This window comes from Urocitellus parryii, chromosome 1, assembly GCF_045843805.1.
Source record: "Urocitellus parryii isolate mUroPar1 chromosome 1, mUroPar1.hap1, whole genome shotgun sequence".
Classification (NCBI taxonomy): Eukaryota; Metazoa; Chordata; class Mammalia; order Rodentia; family Sciuridae; genus Urocitellus; species Urocitellus parryii.
The window spans coordinates 132,562,208-132,582,769 of NC_135531.1; the positions used below are offsets into that span (position 1 = coordinate 132,562,208).

At 36.4% G+C, this 20,562-nt stretch overlaps 1 protein-coding gene across 2 annotated transcripts in view; it reads right to left on the reverse strand.

The window, feature by feature from the left end:
* Positions 1 to 8,364: 8,364 nt before the first annotated feature.
* The window catches only part of LOC113177099 (olfactory receptor 2Y1-like), a 38,407-nt gene continuing 26,209 nt past the window's right edge, over positions 8,365 to 20,562 (reverse strand). Inside the window, exons 1-2 of one of the 2 annotated variants that reach the window (XM_026381634.2) lie at positions 9,952 to 10,013; positions 8,365 to 9,313 (exon numbers count right to left, since the gene is read on the reverse strand). In XM_026381634.2, the coding sequence (XP_026237419.1) occupies positions 8,365 to 9,303 (939 nt within the window). In that variant the 5' untranslated portion in view covers positions 9,304 to 9,313; positions 9,952 to 10,013. Of the gene's footprint in view, positions 9,314 to 9,951; positions 10,014 to 20,562 lie in introns of those variants that run through there. The other variant, XM_077797253.1, reaches the window with a different exon arrangement.

Consider the following 20,562-nt stretch of genomic DNA (forward strand, 5'->3'; position numbering starts at 1 on the left):
TGCCATCATAGGATTGGAGTTTTGGAAGAGACTGTGAAGCCAGAATGGCACCCCGAGTCAGCTCACACCCAGGGATCTATCAGAGAAAACTGTTCCATTTACCTCTCTTGATTCTATTGCCTTCAAGATGATGTGAGATCCATCTCACACTGGTGGCATCTAGAGATGGGAAAGATGTGTTCCTCTTTGGTCCTCACTTCATCTGTTGAGTGAGGGTTTACACCAGAATCTTGTCCTGGAGATATCAGGCTTCCTCCCTCAACAGAGGAGCCTGCTCAGAACCTAGGAGGGGGAAGCATCTTCCCAGTGCACTTTGGTACAGTCACCTTAATCAGCAGAGAACCAGAAGAAGCTGGTGTGTTATCAGACCACCTCCTGACCTCCCACAGAGGAGAATTGGCTGAGCACTGCTAATTCTCCTACGGGAATACTGGCACATTCTATTCAAGAGCAGTGGAGAAAGAATTGTTTACCCAGACTGGCCTTGGAGACCTCTGGGCCCCAGTGTGGCAGTTATAACCAACTGACTGGCTCAAGATCTGCCATGCAGTCCTCAGCTTTATCTACCCTCACACTCTGCCCAAACCAAACTGATGTATCCAGTGTGCTCAGAACACCGCTTCTCCCTTGCTCATCATGGATTTTGTAGCCTGAGATTCCTCCCATATTTTCTGACTCCAATCCTACCAGCCCTTCAAACAAACCAAGTTCCATGTCTAACTTGAAGCCACCATGGTCAAGATAATACAAATGTTTTCCTTCTCTGGAATTCCATTGTTCATGTCTCCTTTATATGTATCATGGATAAATATAAGAATATTTATCATGGATAAATATCATGGATAAAAACTTCTTCGTGAAAGCTTGATGCTTTAAATTCTCTCACATACACTATATTCAATGTATTAATAATCCTTATTTTGTGGTACCCTGAAATTGTCCACAATGAATTAAAAAATGAAACGTGTTTCTTTATCAGTTCATTCCACAAATATTATTGAGCAATGCACACTGGTTAAATGCTTGATAAATAAAAAATCAAGGTTCAGAATTTATCTGTAGGCATCTTGACATGCTTGAGCCCCAGTTTCTCCATCATTAAGATGATGTTAATGTTGGGCTGGGGTTGCGGCTTAGGGGTAGAGCACTTGCCTAGCATGTGTGAGGCCCTAGGTTCGATCCTCAGCACCACATAAAAATACATAAATAAAATAAAGGTACCTAAAATATATGCTTCTTATGATGTGCCAGGTGCCACTCCAAGAACCTTTATGTGTTAACCCAATTAGTCCTTAAAATAACCCTGGATGAATTATTACTCTCTAAAGAAGAGGACACTGAGGCAGAGGGTTCAAGAAAGATTTTCAAGTTTGCACAGCTATCCATTACCTGTGCCAGGCTATGCACCCAAGCACAAATGAGCTAAGCAGGTTCCCAATTACATGGTAGTGGTGTCTTATTTCTGTAATAGATAAATGGTGGGAACTACACATGTGGTAACATTTCCATAACCTCTTCATATAAGCGTAAGGAAAAGTATGGGAAGATTCACCCCAAACCATGCATGGTTATGCTGCTTATTAGATGAAGAGTATTAAATGTGATAAGTGGGTGGGGAGAGTGACTGCTTTTTCTTCATATGATAATAGTTTGCTTTACCATATATTTTATTGAGAAATAATTCACACATCCTACAATTCACACATTTAAAGTACAAAATTGGACTATTTTTATTACATCCATCTGTAATTTCTGTAATTTCAAATAAAATCAAAATAAAATCAAATGTTTTGATGAATAGACATTAACTATACCTGTTGAAAACATGAAAATATTAATATTTTGCAAATAACTTTACTCCTCTGCATAATTTCAAAAGAGAAAGATGTGGGGGTGAAGGGAAAGGAAAGCAAAGCAGTCTGGGAAGGCATTTGATACATATTAGTTGGTTTTAACTGAGATTTTTGTTCGTGTTTAAAATCAATAGAATTTACATGAAATCTAGATTTTCGTCTTCTCTGAAACTCTAAAAGATGGGGCAATACTTTAACTGAATTGCCTCAAATAAAATTAACTGAAGTTTAACAACAATTGCCCTAGATTGAAGAAACATGCAGCTGCTCCACCCAACCAGCCCCTTTCTGTACATACCCTCCTTGTACCATGAATGCTGAGATGTGTGACTCTCAGTTCTCAGAGGACAGGAGAGAATATCTGGGAAAACTAGAACAATAAATGAGATTTGGGGGGCTGGAGATGTGGCTTAAGCGGTAACGCGCTTGCCTGGAATTTGCCAGGTGCTGGGTTTGATCCTCAGCACCACATAAAAATAAAATAAAGATGCTGTGTCCACCAAAAACTGAAAAAATAAATATTAAAAAATTCTCTCTCTCTCTCTCTCTCTCTCTCTCTCTCTCTCTCTCTTTAAAAATAAATAAATAAATAAATAAGAAAGATTTGGAAGCAACTTTTAAAGCCCTTATCTGATCTGCAGACCTTCTAAGCACCAGCATCTAACCATGGCCACACAACTCCTATCTAAAGTCTCAGGGAAGGGGCCCTCATTACTTCCTAGGAGGCACTTATATTTTCTAATTTTTCAATTTGACAAATCATAATGGTATTTGTTTAAAGGGTTCAGTGTGAAATCTTCATATATGCATAAAATGTGCATGATTAACTCAAGGTAACTATCATTTCCATGACCTTGCTTACCTAACAATATTTCATAGTGAGACATTTAAAATCTACGTATTCTATAATGTGTAATGTATTATTTTTGCCTATGAGCAGCCTGTTATGCATCTCTTACTTTTGTAAATTCTTCCTTACACTCAGCTAAATTCAGCTTCCTATAGATTTCAATATCTCCATCCTTACTCTTACCTTTAAAAATCATAAGAAAAATTAAACCTGAGCACACTTCACAACATCTTTCTATCATTTAAAGATAGCACAATGCCCTGGGAATACTTTTAACCAAAACCTCAGAATAATTTAGTGAATTGTGACCAAGAAACTAGTTCTCAATGGAAAAGCCATGATTAAAACAAAATTCCTTTGGTTCTGAGCATGAAAATCTTTCCCAATTCTACTAAATACATGTAACCACAGGAATAAATATGAAGAAATGGAAGCATGAAAGCAGCTGTCCCTGGTCTCTTCAGCTGGCTCTCCACTGGGTAGAGGGGATATTGAGGAGTTCATTTATTTTAATTGCTACATAGATTCATGGAATCAACATACCACTGTTTAATCGTTATATCTGAAGAACAAACTATTGTGTTATTTCAAATGTTTTTCTACTTCAAACACTATGGTAGTGAAGATTTTTATGCATGGCTCTGTGCTATGGGCAAGAGTTTTTCTAGATGGTTTATCACAGTCAAATCTGAGTCAGAAAATACAAGTATCTTCAACAATAAAACACTGGAATATCTCTCATCCCTGTCATTTAAAAAACAATAAAAACAAAAACAAACAAACAAAAACTTTAAATGTTTGCTAATTTAAAGGGTATGAAATTGTACCTTATTGACATCAATTTGCACTTTTTCGATCAAGAGAGAGGTTGAGGATTTTTTCACTTTTTTTAGTCCAATTTTCTTCTAGAATTATCTAAGTATGTATTTTCCTTTTATTGTGATACTTATACTTTTCAAAAGATTTTATAATTAATTTATTTTGTACATATTAATCTACTTATTTTTACATTTCAAATACCTCCTAATCTCTAGCATGGTTTTCATTTTATTTATTTCATTTATATATGAGTGTGTGTGCACGCGCCTGTGTGAAAGAAAAAGAGAGAGCATTCATGCACATGTGTGTATCCACATGCATTTAATATTAATCTTTTCCTTTCAAGTCTTCTCAAAAACTGAATCTCCATACCTGCACACCCAAGTTTATTGTAGCATTATTTACAAGACCTAAGATATGGAATCAGCCTATGCACATTTTCTTTATGCATTCAATAGATGAATGCATAAAGAAAATGTGGTATGTATACACAATGGAATATTATTGAGCCATAAAGAAGGATGAAATCCTATCACTTGTAGCAACATGCATAGAACTGAAGGAAATTGTGCCAAATGAAATAAGCCCAAGGGGAGACAGCTCAGTTGGAAGAGTGCTTGCCTTACATGCACAAGGCCCTGGGTTCAAGCCCCAGTACCACCAAAAAGAAAGAAAGAAGCCCAACACAGAAAGGCAAGTACTACATGTTCTTCATATGTAGAAGCCAAAAAAGTAAATAAATAAAAAATAAAAAGCAACCCTACCTAAAAGTGGAATAGTGACTAATAGAGATTGAGAAGGGCATATGCAGGAAGGTTGGATTTGATCAATGAGTGCTGTATGTTGTACAGAAATACCACACTGGATCCCATTAGTATATACAATTGATGCATGTTAACAAAAAAAATTAAAAACTAAAACAAAAAAATGAGTCTCTTAAGTTATGGACCTAGAAATATTCTTCTCTGTGCCTTCTGAAAGTCTGATATCTTGCTATTTCACATTTAGGCTTTGAATCAATTTGGCATATTATTATCATATCCTTTCAGATAATCTGTTTGAATAACACTTATTGAACAACTCTGGTTTCCCTAGCAAATTTCCCATTGTCATACACCAACTTTTCAGTTTCTGTTGGTTCTCTTTGTTCTGCTGTTCCATCATATGTTCCTTTCAGTAATACCTTTGTCTTCATTTTTAGATTTATAGTAATTTCATAATTTATAGCCCAAGTCTCCAAAGTTTTTTTAAAGAATACTCTTTACTTTTTCCATGAGAGTGTAACTATTCAAATGCTACAAGAGGCCCTGTTTGGATGTTTTTAGAATTGTATCAGGAAATATTTAGAATTAGTTTGAGTAAAATATGAATTTATATAGTATAGTGTATTCCACATATGAATATGTAGAGCTTCAGTATCATTTAGATTTTTTTTATCTTCTTTACAAATGTTTTGTGATTTTATCCATTGAGGCCATGCTAATTTCTTCTATGACATTTTCTACATGATTATTATTGGCATTCTGAATGTTACTAATTTTACATTTTTTCTCTAATTGCGGTGAGATACACATAACATAAAATTTGCCATCTTAATCATTTTAAGTATATAGTTCAATAGTGCTAAGTACATTCACATTGTCATACATCAGCTCTCCAGAACTTTTTTAATCTAGCAAAACTGTATCTCTATACTCATTAAACAAGCCCCTATCTTCTCTACTCCCTGGCAACTGCCATCCTATTTTCTACATCTAATGAATTTGACTACTCTACTCATATAAGTAGAATTATACAGAATTTGTGTTTGGCTATTGTGACTGGCTATTTAACTTAGCTTATGCTTTATAGTTCACAAAGTTCTACCATACTGAAGCATGTGTCAGAATTTCCTTTTTTAATGCTAAATAATATTCCACTGTATGTGTATATGTATTTGTGTATGTATATATATATGAGAAATTATATATATATAATATATATGAGATATTATATATAATATATATACAATTTATTCATTCATTCATTGGTAGATGGACACTGAGGTTGCTTCCACCTTTTGGCTATTGTGAATAATGCTGCTGTGACAATGAGTATGACAGTCAAGTTAACTGGATTAAGAAATATATAGAGAACTGGTAAAGCATTATTTCTGGATATATGAGAGTATTTCCAGAGTATATTGGCATGTCAGTTGGTGAAACTAGTTGGGAAGATCTGCTCTCAATATAAGCAGGTACCATCTAATTAGCTAGGAACCAGGATAGTTTAAAAAGCAGAGGAAAGTGAATCTCTCTCTCTCTCTCTCTCTCTCTCTCTCTCTCTCTCTCTCTCTCTCTCTCTCTCTCTCAGGACACCCATCTTCTTCTGCCATTGGATACTAGGATTCTAGCCATCCTAGCCTTTGGACTCACAGTCCTCAGTTTTCAGGACTTCACCTTGCATGAAAGTTACACATTGGTTTCCTTAGTTCGGAGACTCTCAGACTTGAACTGAGCTATCCTACTGGCATTACAGGGTCTCCAGCTTGCAGGTGGCCTATTGTGAGGCTTCTCATCCTCCACAATTGCATGTGCAAATTCCCTTGATAAATGCCTTCACACCTGTCTGTCTCTCACCCACACACCTTTCTCTTTCTCTTTGGTCCTGTCTATAAAGAACCTAATACCATGGGTATGCAAGCAAATCTCTGAAACCCTGCTTTCAATTATTTTGGATATAGACTCAGAAATAAAAATAGCTGGATCCTATGGTAATTCTACTTTCATTTATTTATTTTGTGAAACTCCATGCTGTTTTCTATAGAGATGATACCAATCTACCTTCCCTCCAAGAGTACATGAGGAGTTTCAATTTTTCCATTTTCTCACAATCCTTCTTATGTTTAGTTTTTTAAATAGTATTTAACCTAATGGGTATAAGTAGATTGTGCTTGTGTTTTTGATTTGCATGAGCCTAATGTTTTTTTATGTTGGCATCTTTTCATACACTATTCACATAGCTTTTTAAGAACAATTTCTCTTTAACTCCTCTGAACATTCTTTTTAGCGATGTTATTAATTTTGTTGCTGTTGTTGTTGAGTTGTAGATGGCCTTTATATATTAGTAGATATGTGATTTGGAAGTACCCAGTGATCTCCCATTGAGTACTTTGCCCTTTCACTCTGTTGATTGTGTCCTTTGATGTACAGAAGTTTTTAATTTTGACAGGGCCCTGTTGATCCAGTTTAACTAATGCTACCCATGCTTTTAGTGCAATATGCAGGAAATCATTGCCAGATGAAATGTCACCAAGATTTTTCCTTGTGTCTTTTTCTAAGAGTTTTATAGTTTTCCATTTTATGTTTAGGTATTTGATATCTTTTAATCTTATATATGTCATAAGATAAGAATCTAAATTCATCCATCGCAAGAAGAGAGCCAGTTTTCTACAAACCATTTGCTAATGAGAACTCCTATCTTCATTGTACCATCTTGGCATCCTGCTCACCTCTTCAACATTTCTTCCTAATCTCAATCATTATGACGTTTGCTCTCAGAAAATAGAACTGGCAGCATGTTATGCTAAGGGTTTGGTTTGGGATTGCAGAAGCCTGGGCCTTACCTTCGCACTTTATTTTCTATTTAAACTTGAGTAAGTTATTTAAAACTTTTGAACCTTAACTTCATAATGAATAGGCAGTGAATATAACTCAATGTTGTTATAGAATTAATGACAACTTACACAAAACAAGTTTTCAAATATTAAGCAAATATTACTGTAATTGAAGTAAAAGATGATTAAATCAAATTGAAATTTGAGAAAACTGCAAAAGGTCTTATAACAAACATATTTGCACTTTTTGTTATGAAACTCTCATTTAAGTACATGGAATTAAATGAGTGGTAGGAATGTGGGTTACCACCATGAAATGCATATGTAGAAATATGAAATATAGAAAAGCCCAGAAATGAACATTCAGATCCATGTCAAATGATAAATATTTATAAATCTTTTATTTTGCTTTTTATTTATTTTATAACTCTCTTCAAAATAATGATTTTTTTCTATATGATTTTCTTCCATTTGAGTACAGCATGTACTTTTTTATTTTAAAATTTCTCTTATTAGTTCATTATTTGTATACTCATTTCTTCTCTGTTCTCTTCTATCTTACATGGCAAATTTCTTCTCCATGCAGCATGACACCAAGCAGCCTGACTGAGACTCTGGTGAGGCTGATAAGCTATTGCTCTCTCCCTTTATGCAGTGATGGTCAATTGACATTACCTCTTTCTTCAATGGGTAAATGACAGCAGGTCTGTTTCATGAAGTATCTCTGTTTAAAATTATTTGCTCAAAGTATCACAGAAGGGGAACAACTGTAAGAGACTTTTTAAACAGGCCTTGAGATATGAATGATTATGGCCAGAGTCACAAAAAATTAGAACATCAGGGTGAACTTATGTCCTATGACTTTGTCATGGTGCCATATATGGCACCATGTCAGAACCTGGCTGTTGGTAAAAGTGTGGTCATTCTGAATTGATCATTTTCTGACGCTCAGACATGCCAAGAACCCAACCTCATTCTGCATAAGTGGTCAAGATGCACCCTATTCCCATCTCATTCCCTTAAAAAGTGATGATACAAATCTGCACTTACTCCCCACTGCACAGTGATCATAGCAAGTAAACATCTCAAGAGATCTCCCCTTCAAACTTCCAAACAAGGAAAGCAATAAAACCCGGGGCCAACTGAGAACTATTTTCTACACACTAACTACTCTACAAGAAGCAGGATGGACTCCATATCAGAGAGCTGTTGACAAGAAATGTTACTACTAACCTTCTTTTCTTCTGTTACCCAGAGTCTCTGCCTCTCCCCAATACCTTCCACAGAGCTCCCTTCACATCCTTGTTCCTTAGGGTATAGATCAGAGGATTGAGCATGGGGATGATGATAGTATAAAAAAGGGCAACAAACTTTCCCTCACTCTCAGAGTAACTGCCCGTGGATTGGAGGTATGTGTACATGGCTGAGCCATAAAACAGACAAACCACAAGGAGGTGGGACCCACAGGTCCCAAAAGCCTTTCTGCGTCCAGCCATTGACTTGATCCTCAGCACTGCCTGAGCAATGTGTGCATAGGAGCCTAGAATCAGTGCTGCAGGAACAACAATGATTATGACTCGGGCCACAAACATCTTGGCCTCTGTGCCTCCTGTGTCCTCACAAGCCAACTTCTGGAGTACAAGCATCTCACAGAAGAAGTGGTTCAGGTAATGGAGGCCACAGAGAGGCATGGCCATCATGAGGCTTGTCTGAATCAAAGAGTTCATGAGACCTCCCACCCAGGCAGCAATAGCCAGGGAGTGACAGAGAAGGGGGTTCATGATGGCTGTGTAGTGGAGTGGACGACACACAGCAGCATAGCGGTCAAAGGCCATTACCACCAGAAGCACACACTCAGTGGAGCCCAGAGCAAGGTAAAAGAAGAGCTGAGCCACACACCGTCCATAGCTGATGGTCCTGTCCAGTCCAGAAAGATTGATCAGCAGCTGGGGCACAGTGCTGGTGGTATAGCAGAGGTCCAGGAAGGAGAGGTGGCAGAGGAAGAAGTACATGGGTGTGTGCAGTCGAGGGTCCAGTTGTGAGAGTGCAATGATGGTGGTGTTGCCAATGAGAGTTAGGGAGTAGAAAAGTGAAATATAGATAAAAAGAATGAATTCCAGTTGAGGCCAATCTGAGAAGCCCACCAAAATGAAGCCCTCTCCAAAACTGGTGTTGAAACTTCCCATAGCCTTTCACCTGCACAAATAATAGAAGAAAATTCAATGTCCTCTATGAAGAAAATGAATTAAAAATATTTTGCAATATTCCCTCAGTGCTACAAAATCATGCTTTCTATTTTCTGTTTTTCTATTTAGTTCATTTCTGACCAGTCTTCTACTCTTACTCTGTTCTTTGTACTGCAAATCACTAGGTCAGGAATGCTGGCATTATTGTTTCAACCATAGTCTTGCTGTCTGTTTTTTCTTTGGTCAGGTCACCAGTCCTCTGGATCTGCTACATCTTTGCCTAAAAATGGAGACGGTGTTTTCCCTCCTCATTGCACTGAGTTTAAGACAAAATGTAGTAATGTAGAAATTTATTTTTAATATCTAACATGTAAAAATGCAGCATTATTATTCTCTGTTGTTATCTTTTGCCCCTGTCCTTTTTGTAGGGTATCTTATTTCAGATTTTAATCAAGAATTAACCAGACTGGGGTTAGGGTTGTGGCTCAGTGGAAGAGCACTTGCCTGGCATGTGTGAGGCACTGGGATTAATCCTCAGCACCACATAAAAATAAATAAAATAAGGGTATTGTGTCCATTTAAATTTTTTTTAAAAAAAATTAACCAGACTGTAATTGTGAGTTTGATCTGTGGGTGCTGATAAGCTACCTTCTGCTGGGATATCATAGCCAGTGCACCTATCCTGCTGCCCTTCTCATGACCAGCTGACACCTGTCACATAGGACTGAGAAGAGTGTTGATTCAAGACTCTGGAAGAAAAAAGAACAATTAACAGAAGATATACTCCATATAATGTGTTATCCATCACACCTTGAATACCCCTCCTTCCACTTCTTCAGCTAATAAATCTCATATTTCAACTGCACAGAAAAAGCTATTCTTTCCTTTCTAACATAGCTCTCTTTGTGAATTTTCTTTCTAGTACTTGGCCAGTCACTAATATTCTTTTCTCTGTCCCTTTTTAAGTTGAGTGGTAGAAAACAAATTGTATTTAAAAGTAAATATCAGCATTTTTATGGTACTCAAAATATGATGATGTTACTTTCATTCATGCCACATAGTAGCTCTCAGATAAATTTTTTTTGCATGAAACATTTGACCCTCCATCAAATCTCATGGCAGTTCACTTCCTCCAAGAAACTTGCAGACTAGCATATAACACATTTTGATGAACTACTGAAGTGGGGTATGCATCAAAATTGCCTTCCTTGAAAGATTGATCTTTCTTGTGGTAAAAATCCAATTATTTCATATGAAAATATATCAAAAAGTAAAGCAGGAAATTGGTGATTAAAAAAAAAGTCTGGCTTGTGCTCAATATGAAATATCTTTTCCTAACTAGCTGATTCCTCTAATGCCAAGTTTACTGAACTAGAAGATCATCATCAATGGATCAATGCTGGATCAATGATGATGAATTTGGAGACTATCCTTGAGGACCTTATGGAAAAGTTAAATGAAATGTGAATTTATTATAAAAACTGTTAATTCAAATGTAACTTCACCAATACTCCAAAGCTGGTTTTTTTCCTTAAAACAGCCTTAGTGTACATACCAGATCCCAACCAATCAATTCTACCACTGACCAGATGAGCCATCTGTTTTGAAAAATCCATTTCTATGAGTCTTAACTTACTTACCTGAAAACAAAGAAAATGAACCATTTTACTTAGTTTGGGACTAAATAATATGATACATTCTGTAACTTACCAAAAATAAAAGAGCTATTCTCACTTTTAACACTTGTCTTCCTCTATAATTAATCTTTAAGTTCCATGCAACTAGATCTGCTGAATTTATTCATCATAATATTTTCATCTTCCAGGGCAGCTCTTGGCAAATATTGTTGAATGAATTAATGAATGCATTACCTACCCTGAGACACAATGTCCTGTGCACATAAATGCTCCAGAAATATTTGTTTCCTGTGTAGCATTAAAAAATTAATACACCTGCACTGTTTGTCATTTAGTACCACAAGACTGTTAACCATTCCTGCTCTATATGTTCACCAATAATATTTATAATGCCATATAGATATGCTTCATATATTTGAACAAATGCTTAATTGAAATGATAAACAATAGAACTATAATCCAAAGGAATTTCATTATGTTGAAACCTGGATCTGTAAAACAATGCATGGCAATTATGGTAGATATGATGATGAGATATCTTTGAACTAGGAGAATTAAATTTAGCTTTCAAACCTCCATTGGACAAATATGGATTGGAGGACTTGAGACTTGTAAATTTGACAGTCTTTCATAAAAACCAAAAGACAAGCCCAAATAACCAAAACAATTCCTAGGGGGAAAAAAAGTCAAAAGTATCACATCTTCTGATTTAAAATTTTATTATAAACAACAGTAATCAAAAGAGTGTAGCATCAGCAAACACACACACAAACTATCTAAACACTAGACCCATAGGCCAGTAGATTAAAAGACTTGAACAGAAATAAGTTCTAACATATATGGCTAATTTTTCACCAGGGCATTAGGAGGACATAATGAGGAAAGGATATTCTCATCCATAAATTGAAGACTATAAATTTCCAATGCAAAAGAATGAAATTGGAGCTTATCTCATACCATGCATAAAAACAACTCAGAATGGATAAGATGAGAAGATTTTGTCATTTGCTACAATTTTGGATGAAACTAGAATACACTGTATAAGGGAAGTAAGCCAGAAGTAGAAAACAAAAAATGCATGATCTCACTTCTATGTGTTATGTAAAAGAAAAGTAGATATTAAAAATAACAAACATCATTGCCAGAAATGAGCTGGGAAGGGGGAATAGAGAATATGTATCAAAGAATACAAGTAGAAGATATTTAAAATGAAAAAGTCTAGAGATCTAATGATAACAGGAAGAATATAGGTAATAAAATGGTGCCATATTTGGGATTCATGCTAAAAAAATATATTTAAGCTGCTCTTGCCACATAAACAAAGAAAAATAAGAAACTGTAGGTGATGGCATATAGATTAATTCATTTCCTGATAGTAACTTTTTCACTATTTAATATGTATGCCATAACATCATGTTTTATACCTTAAATATGCATGATAAAATTTATTTTACAAAAGAAGGAAAAAAACAGAAGAAAAAATGAGATGGAGAGTACTACTCAAAAGCTTAACAAAAGTCAACAGCCTGTGTTAGTCAGCTTTCCATCACTGTGACCAAAATATCTGACACAAACAACTTGGAGGAGAAGAGGATTATTTTGGCTTACAGATTCAGAGTTTCAGACATCTGGCTCCATTGTTCTGGGCCTCAGGTGAGACGAACATTATGGAGGAAGAGACACTCTCTGGGATGGAGACAAAGAGGAGAGGGGAGGGGAGGGGAGAAGGGTCCAGATACAAAATATAGGGCAAACCACATACTTCCTCCAATCATGTTCCAGCTGCCTACAGTTTCCACCAACTCTCTGCACTCCGTTCAAATTATGAAGCTATCAAGCAAATTAATCCCATGATGAGGATAGAGCCTTCATTCTCCAAACGTTTCATAAAAGCCCAACTGATAGATAATTGAAGCATTAGGGACTAAGCCCTTCAACATATGGGCTTTTGGGGAATAATTCAGATCTAAATGATAACAGTGTCCATTGGACCCTGAATTTCACCAAAAAAACAAGCTCAGACTTAGCAAAATAATAATACAGGACATTTGCCTCTCTTTTTTGGAGAGAACAAACAGATCATTTCCTTATAGCCCTCCACACCATCTGATGCATGACTCCTATGTACCGAATTTCAAACCAAGAACTTTTTTAATGAAGCCCTGCCTCATTTTCTCATCCATAATCTTTTACCCCCATATTTCTATCAGCTCCCTACTTTCATCATCATGTATCTTGTACTCTTTGAGTAATCATATTGATCATTTTGTATCACTTATTAGAACTCTCACATCTACTCAATTCTGGAAGAATGTAGTTCTCTACAGTTTCCAGTAGTGACAGTGCAATAATAGTAGTGTTACTATCAGATTAATAAATAATTCTGAAAAGAATAATATGAGCATTTAAATCAATCTTACCAAATATTCACAGTTTTTCTAATGTGTCTTTAACATTTCTCTCTCTCTACTTACTCTTTCCCAACAGAAGTGAGCTATGAGCAAGCCTCTGCCATCAAAAAAAAAAAAAAAATCTTTCCTACTATGTCCCCTTTTAGTTTCTCTTATGTCTCTTCCTCTTCATAGATTACCTTATTAAAAGAGTTGCCTTTGCTCAATGTTTCTACCACTTCCTCTCCCACTCAGTCCTCAACCCACTTCTATATGAATTTTGCCCTCTCTACTTTTATAAGAAAACTCAGGGATATTTTCCGTTTTCTTCTTTGTCATAGCATTTACATGTTGACTCCATCCCTTTCTACACTAAACATCTTCCCTCACCTTCCTGGATATCCTCCTCTTTCTTTGGCCATCCCTCAGTCCCTAAGATGCTCCTCTTTCTCTGTACATCCTTTTCATGACAGGTTCCTCTTCAGGGTTCCATCCTAAACCTTCTTCTCTTACCTTCTAAAGGAACCTTACTGGAAAATGTCACTCATTCCAGGGAGCTTGCATCACAGAGTCACTATGTTGATAATCCTCAAATGTATGCCTCCATCACAAATCTCGCTTGGACTTCAGTCTTCTATAATGCATTTGCACTAAATTATGTCTTTTTATTTTATGCAATTCGAATGCTTTGACATTTAGAGGTCTTGATGATCATAGAAGAAACTTCTATCTCAGGGATAGCAATTCCTAAAGATAGTAAGAGACTTTCATGAAAGCAGTCCTTTCATATACAAACTACCAATCCAGAAATCCTATTCCAAGCACCACTTTATTTGGTTTCAGTCAGGATCTCACACCCTGTACTTGCCTTGACCAGACAAGTAAAGACAGTTTTTATATCCCAAAGAGTGTTGAAAATATTCAAGCTCACTAGTTTTAAGCCTGCTTACTCTACCTGCCCAGTTCCATATTGCAGAAACCATAGTAGAGACTCTTGTTCACATTTTCCCTTACTCCCCCTGTTGCTAACCCACCTGGTACTTCATTATATGCCTTGCCAGATTTTCTTAGAAGTCATAAGTAATAAACTATTTTTAAAGGATAGTTTCTTTTTTAGTTGTTGATGGACCCTTTTATTTATTTATTTATTTATTTATTTATTTATTTATTTATTTATTTTGCTGAGAATTGAACTCAGTGCCTCACACATGCTAGGCAAGTGCTCTACCACTGAACTACAAAACAAGCCTCATAATAAACTACTAAATGGCAATCATTTTATGGTCTGTTTACCTCATCTTACCTGAATAATAAAACCTACTGGTTAAACACCATATGCTTGCTGGACATCTCCACTTAAAAGACCCCTGGGGTCCATTACTAAACTCACCCTCTTACACTTCAAAACTCCTTTTCCTCCTCTGTGCTCTATGAGGGAAGGGCACCATAATTACTCAATTTGCCAAGCCAGAAAACTAGTCATCAGTTTCCAATAACTACACTTTGGTTCAAGTTATATCTTCCATATCACTTCATTTAAGACAGAGGTTCTCTAACAGCGGTGAGATGACCCTCAGGAGATATTTGTCAATGTCTGCAGACAATTTTCACTGGAACAATTGGCATACAGTACATCAAGGCCAAGAATATTGTTGCACATTTTATATTACACAAAATATCCTATCCTGGGGCTGGGGATGTGGCTCAAGCGGTAGCGCGCTCGCCTGGCATGTGTGTGGCCCGGGTTCGATCCTCAGCACCACATACCAACAAAGATATTGTGTCGGCCGAGAACTTAAAAATAAATATTAAAAATTCTCTCTCTCTCTCTCCTCTCTCACTCTCTCTTTAAAAAAAAAATATCCTATCCCACCACAATCCTAACACATACCCAAAAATGCACTAGCCCAAAAAATGTCAATAATGCAGAGTTCAAGAAAATCTCCTATAAGAAATATTATTTAACATCTATTGTCTAAGCTATGTCCTTTGCTATATGCTCCCATGGGGCACTGTAATTTCCCACATGCAATTTATTATGTTTATCTTAATTTCAAATTTGATTATTTCCTTATCACATCACTCTGCAGCTTACAGAGACAGAGCTTGGTCTCTCATATTCACAAATTTATGCTTCATGCTTAGAACAATGACTGGCTCATAAAATTGCTCAATATGTCCCTGAGACTGTGGGCATATACCTGCACAAGCTCCTTAGCAAGTCATTGTGAAAGCATTCCGTTTTTCAATAGTGTTTTATTCCCATTTACAAAGTGGGATGTGGAAGTAGTCCTGTGTCCTTGGAATCTAGTGTTTTTATCCAGAAAGTGATGTGCAAGAACAAGGCCCAACATTATGTACTCTCTAGTTGAAAGTTTTTTCTATCCCTGCTCCATCATATGGAGTTTTTTCTGCCAAACCAAGAACTTGACATTTGTCTGTCTGATTATAACCCCCTTGTTTGAAGGATGTGTACTAAAATTTAAGGACTTGCTGAAAATGGGATGATCTCCAAAAAGTTAATATATCTATATTATATATATATATATATATCTCCAAATGAAGTGTCCCACTAAACTTCTCCCAAGACTGATGCCTGTGACTCTGTATTCAGTACAGTCAACCTCATCCTCCCTGCACTGGACACATCTCCGACACTGAGAAACCATTTCCTACAGTGATGACCATTTTCCAGTCCCCTCGTAGAGCTTTCCTCCACCTTTCCTTGGGCTCACTAGTGGGGTCTGCCTCATGCCCACATCTGGTAATCATGGAAGGAAAGCTCTTCTTATTTATAAACTCCCTGGGAGTCTTTTCATCTGTAAGAACTGTTGCACATTATATCACAGATGGACCCTGCAGTAGGGTTTTGGTAGATCCCATACAATATTCCCAGCCCTGTATCTCATAACCCAAGAGGGTTGGACCAGAAGGCAAGCCGAGCATTGGTCAAGATGGCTCAGGGAATGAGCACCATTAGGTCTCATATGAACAGTCCCAGTGCATATAGCTGGGAAGGGTGGGGAAGATCTCACTAGGAGAGCACACAGGATAAACCCAAATCTCCTTTCAAATGATGATACTCCGTATACTAAAGAAAACAGTCGTGCCATGCAACCTTTACTAGGTTCCATATTCCTTAAGTGAAAATTCAAAATGACCATTTTCTTAAATATTTTCCAAATCTGTCATTCTGGTGATGGAAAAAAAGTGATAAAGATATGTTACTGATTCTTAATGTTTCCTGTTTTTATAGCAGCTATTTCTGTTTTCAAATAATTTGTCTGCAACTTCACACCTAAATAAATGTATGATGGCCAACACTTTGCCATAGTCAAATTGAATTTGAGGATTTCTCAAATTCTAGTCAAGGCTTAGATTAAAACCTTTACAAAATACATAGACTCAAAGGACAATAAAACCAATAAGTCTTCTGAAAATGTTTTTGAAAAATAGGTGTTTTCACTGTACATTTTATATTAGACCTAGGAATGCTTAAGGACAGACATGAAAACTTATATTCATGCTTAAAGATCTGTTACATGGAAAGAATAGTAATTTGTTTTGTTCCTCTTCAAAGACCCAAACGAGGACAAACTAGTGAGATTTACAAGAAAACAGAATGTGGCTGAAAATAAAACTTAGAAAAATTAAAGTAGTCTAAATATACAGTGCCTAGAAAGGAAGTGATATTCTGGTCACTTGAAAGCTTCCTTTTCATTGAGAGGCTGAAATTTGGACTTCCTGAAGGAAGATGGACCCTGCAGTGAGTCCATCTATAAAAATATTTCCCCATTACCTAGAATATTCAGTTTGATGATATCAAGCACCACACTCAACACTTACATCCTATATTTTACTTCTCTTAAATTGTCTTTCAAAAATTGAAGTCTTTACTCCTAATTTCCTTAAGAAAACCAAGCGTTTTGATAATTGGTATTTCATACTATTGATTATCTTGTCTGCATTACAAAGATCAGTGATTGCCTGTGTTCATCTCTGTGTTTTTATGTCTAAGTATGTGAATCTATGTCTGTGCAAAATTTCTGTAAGTAGTAAACCTTTATTTATTGCAGTGTTGGGAATCAGACCCATGCCCTTTGCATGCTTGTCAAGCATGTGACCACTATCTACACCCCCAGCCAATAATAAACTTCTTGAGAAAAAATATCCTGTACTATATCCTTCATAATTCACTAATTCAATGGTACTGTGTAACTATAATGGAGCCACATTTAATCCAGAAGTTTTTAATCTTCTGTCTGAGTGAAGCAGGGATTCTACAAACCCTTATTAATTACCTTCACTGTTAGAACATCCATCCTTCAATTTGATTTGAATGTTCCTTTCCCCTGTTATGCTTGTACATGTAGCTCTCTTATTAGTTTTCAGAGAACTGAACACACTACTATATCTAACTAGGCACCAAAGCGTCCTGCTCCCTGTTCTCCATCACAGTCTGCATTTGAATAGATGTAATCATTCTGTGATCCTAATCCCATAACTTTTTTTTAAGAGAGAGAGAGAGAGAGAGAGAGAGAGAGAGAGAGAGAGAGAATTTTAATATTTATTTTTTAGTTTTTTCGGCAGACACAACATCTTTGTTTGTATGTGGTGCTGAGAATCGAACCCGGGCCACACGCATGCCAGGCGAGCGTGCTACCGCTTGAGCCACATCCCCAGCCCTCCCATCACTTTCATGTAGAAGTCACACAATCTCCAACATTTCCCTGAGTATTTATCTTCACAACTCTTCTATTAAATACTTATTAATAGTACACTGATGTTTTCCAGTGTAGAACCAGAAAAACACAGTGGGAGTCTAGTCAACAGTTAACATCCAAAGGCTAAATTTAACAAATTTCATTTTTAGCTATCACTCCTCACACAGAGCATTGTCTCAATACAATGGATTCTTGCCAACTTGCAGGAGGTGTCCTCTCCTTCAAGACTACTTTCTTGCTTTATATGTAAAAACTCTATGACTTAGTTCTTGGTCTCCTAGTTCTGATGTGTACACTTTATATGACAGAGCAATGGCATCATAGGATTTGAGTTTTGGAAGAGACTGTGAAGCCAGAATGGCACCCTGAGTCAGCTCACACCCAGGGATCTATCAGAGAAAACTGTTCCATTTACCTCTCTTGATTCTATTGCCTTCAAGATGATGTGAGACCCATCTCACACTGGTGGCATCTAGAGATGGGACAGATGTGTTCCTCTTTGGTCCTCACTTCATCTGTGGAGTGGAGGGCTTGCACCAGAATCTTGTCCTGGAGAAACCATGCTTCTACATGGTTCCCTCCTTCAACAGGGGAGCCTGCTAAGGCTCAGAACCTAGGAGGTGGAAGCATCTTCCCTCTATACTCTGGTTCAGTCACCCTATCCAGCTGAAACAGAAAGAAGCTGGTGTGTTATCAGACCACCTCCTGACCTACCACAGGGGAGAATTGGCTGAACACTGCCAATTGTCCCCTGTAGACACTGCCACAATCTTTTCAAGAGCAGTGGAGAAAGAATTATCATGACTGGCCTTGGAGACCTCTGGGCCCCACCCAATGTGACAATTAGAACCAACTGACTGGCTCAGATATGCCTTGCAGTATTCAGTTCTCTCCATCCCTTCACTCTGCTCAAACAAAACTTATGTATCCAGTGTGTACAGAACACAGGTTCTCCCTTGTTTGTGGACTCTGTAGCCTGGGATTCTTTCCACACCTGCTACTTTGACTACAATCCTACCAACCCTTCAATCAAACCAAATTTCATGTCTCACTTGGAGCCACCATGATCACCACAATTCAAATGTTTTCCTTCTCTGGAATCTTCATCTAATAATGTTTGTGTCTCTTTTACATGTATCATGGATCCAACTATATATTTTCTTCATGAAAAGTCTGATGCTTTAAAATTCTCTTATATACTACACTAAATGTATTAATATTCCCTATTTCATTATACCCTGATATTGTCCACAACAAATTAAAAAATTAAATGCATTTCATTATCAATTCATTCTATAATTATTTATTGAGGAATGAATACTAGTCTAGATGCTTGAGAAATTAAAAACAAGATTCAAAATTTTTCAGTATCCATTAAAGGCACAGATGATATGAAAATCCTAGCTCTGCCATAACTAACTTTGTGATCTCAAGAAACTATCTTGATATTCTTGAGCCTCAGTTTCCCTATCAGTAAGATGAAGATAATGTGATCTATCCTGTACCACTGTTTGTGCACATACAATATATGTGAAGTGCCGGGCTTGTGGTAGACATTCATTCTGTGATAGTTAGTATTACAGTAATAAAAAATCTTATTTAGTATCTTTTATTTGCCTGAAATAAAGGAAAAAAATATGTATCTGTCTACAAAGACATCCCCAATCAAACAAAAGAGAAATATTACCTGAAATAATTGTACACAAGGTATAAAGTTAAAGGTCTCTCCTTTTATTCAGAAAGCATAAAACTATAAAGGGATATATTAGAAACATTTTAAACAGTATTACCTTATAAGATCTTACTTTACATACAATTAAGAAAAACATCACAAAATAGTTATAAAAGAGAGCTCTTTTCCAAAAGGTGGGAAATGTCTTCATAGATGAACTACTTCTAGAAAGAAAACTAATATCTAAAATATATATAGTGCTTACAATGTAACAGGCACTATTCTAAGAACTTACACATATTAACACAATTAATCCTTGAGTCATAGTTACCATTTTTATTCATGTTTTATAAGAAGACATTGATGCACAGAGGGTTCAAACAATTTTTTTCAAGGTACACAACTTCCCAGTGCCAGTACCAGTCTCTAAAACCCAGTAGGAAGTGAGCTAAGAGAGTTCACAGTGACATTGGTAGTGTTGTTTTATTTATGTAATATGTAAATAGAGGAAACTACATGCTTGCATATGTGTGGCTATACAAGCATAAAGAAAAGCATGGAAAGATTCACCCCAAACTATGCATGGTTACGCTGTCTATTAGATGAAGAGATTTGAATATGGTAAGGTGGTGGGGAGAATGATGGATTTTTCTTCATATAATAAATAGTTTTCTTTGCCATATAATTAGCATCTTATTTTTTAAGTTCTATCACTGCATATATTTAATATCCATGTAATGCATTCAAGCCACATAGTCATTTTTCAGCATACATTTTACAAAAAGGAAGTTAAATTTTCTTATAGCTTCTGGAATATTACTTAGTCAAAAAAACAG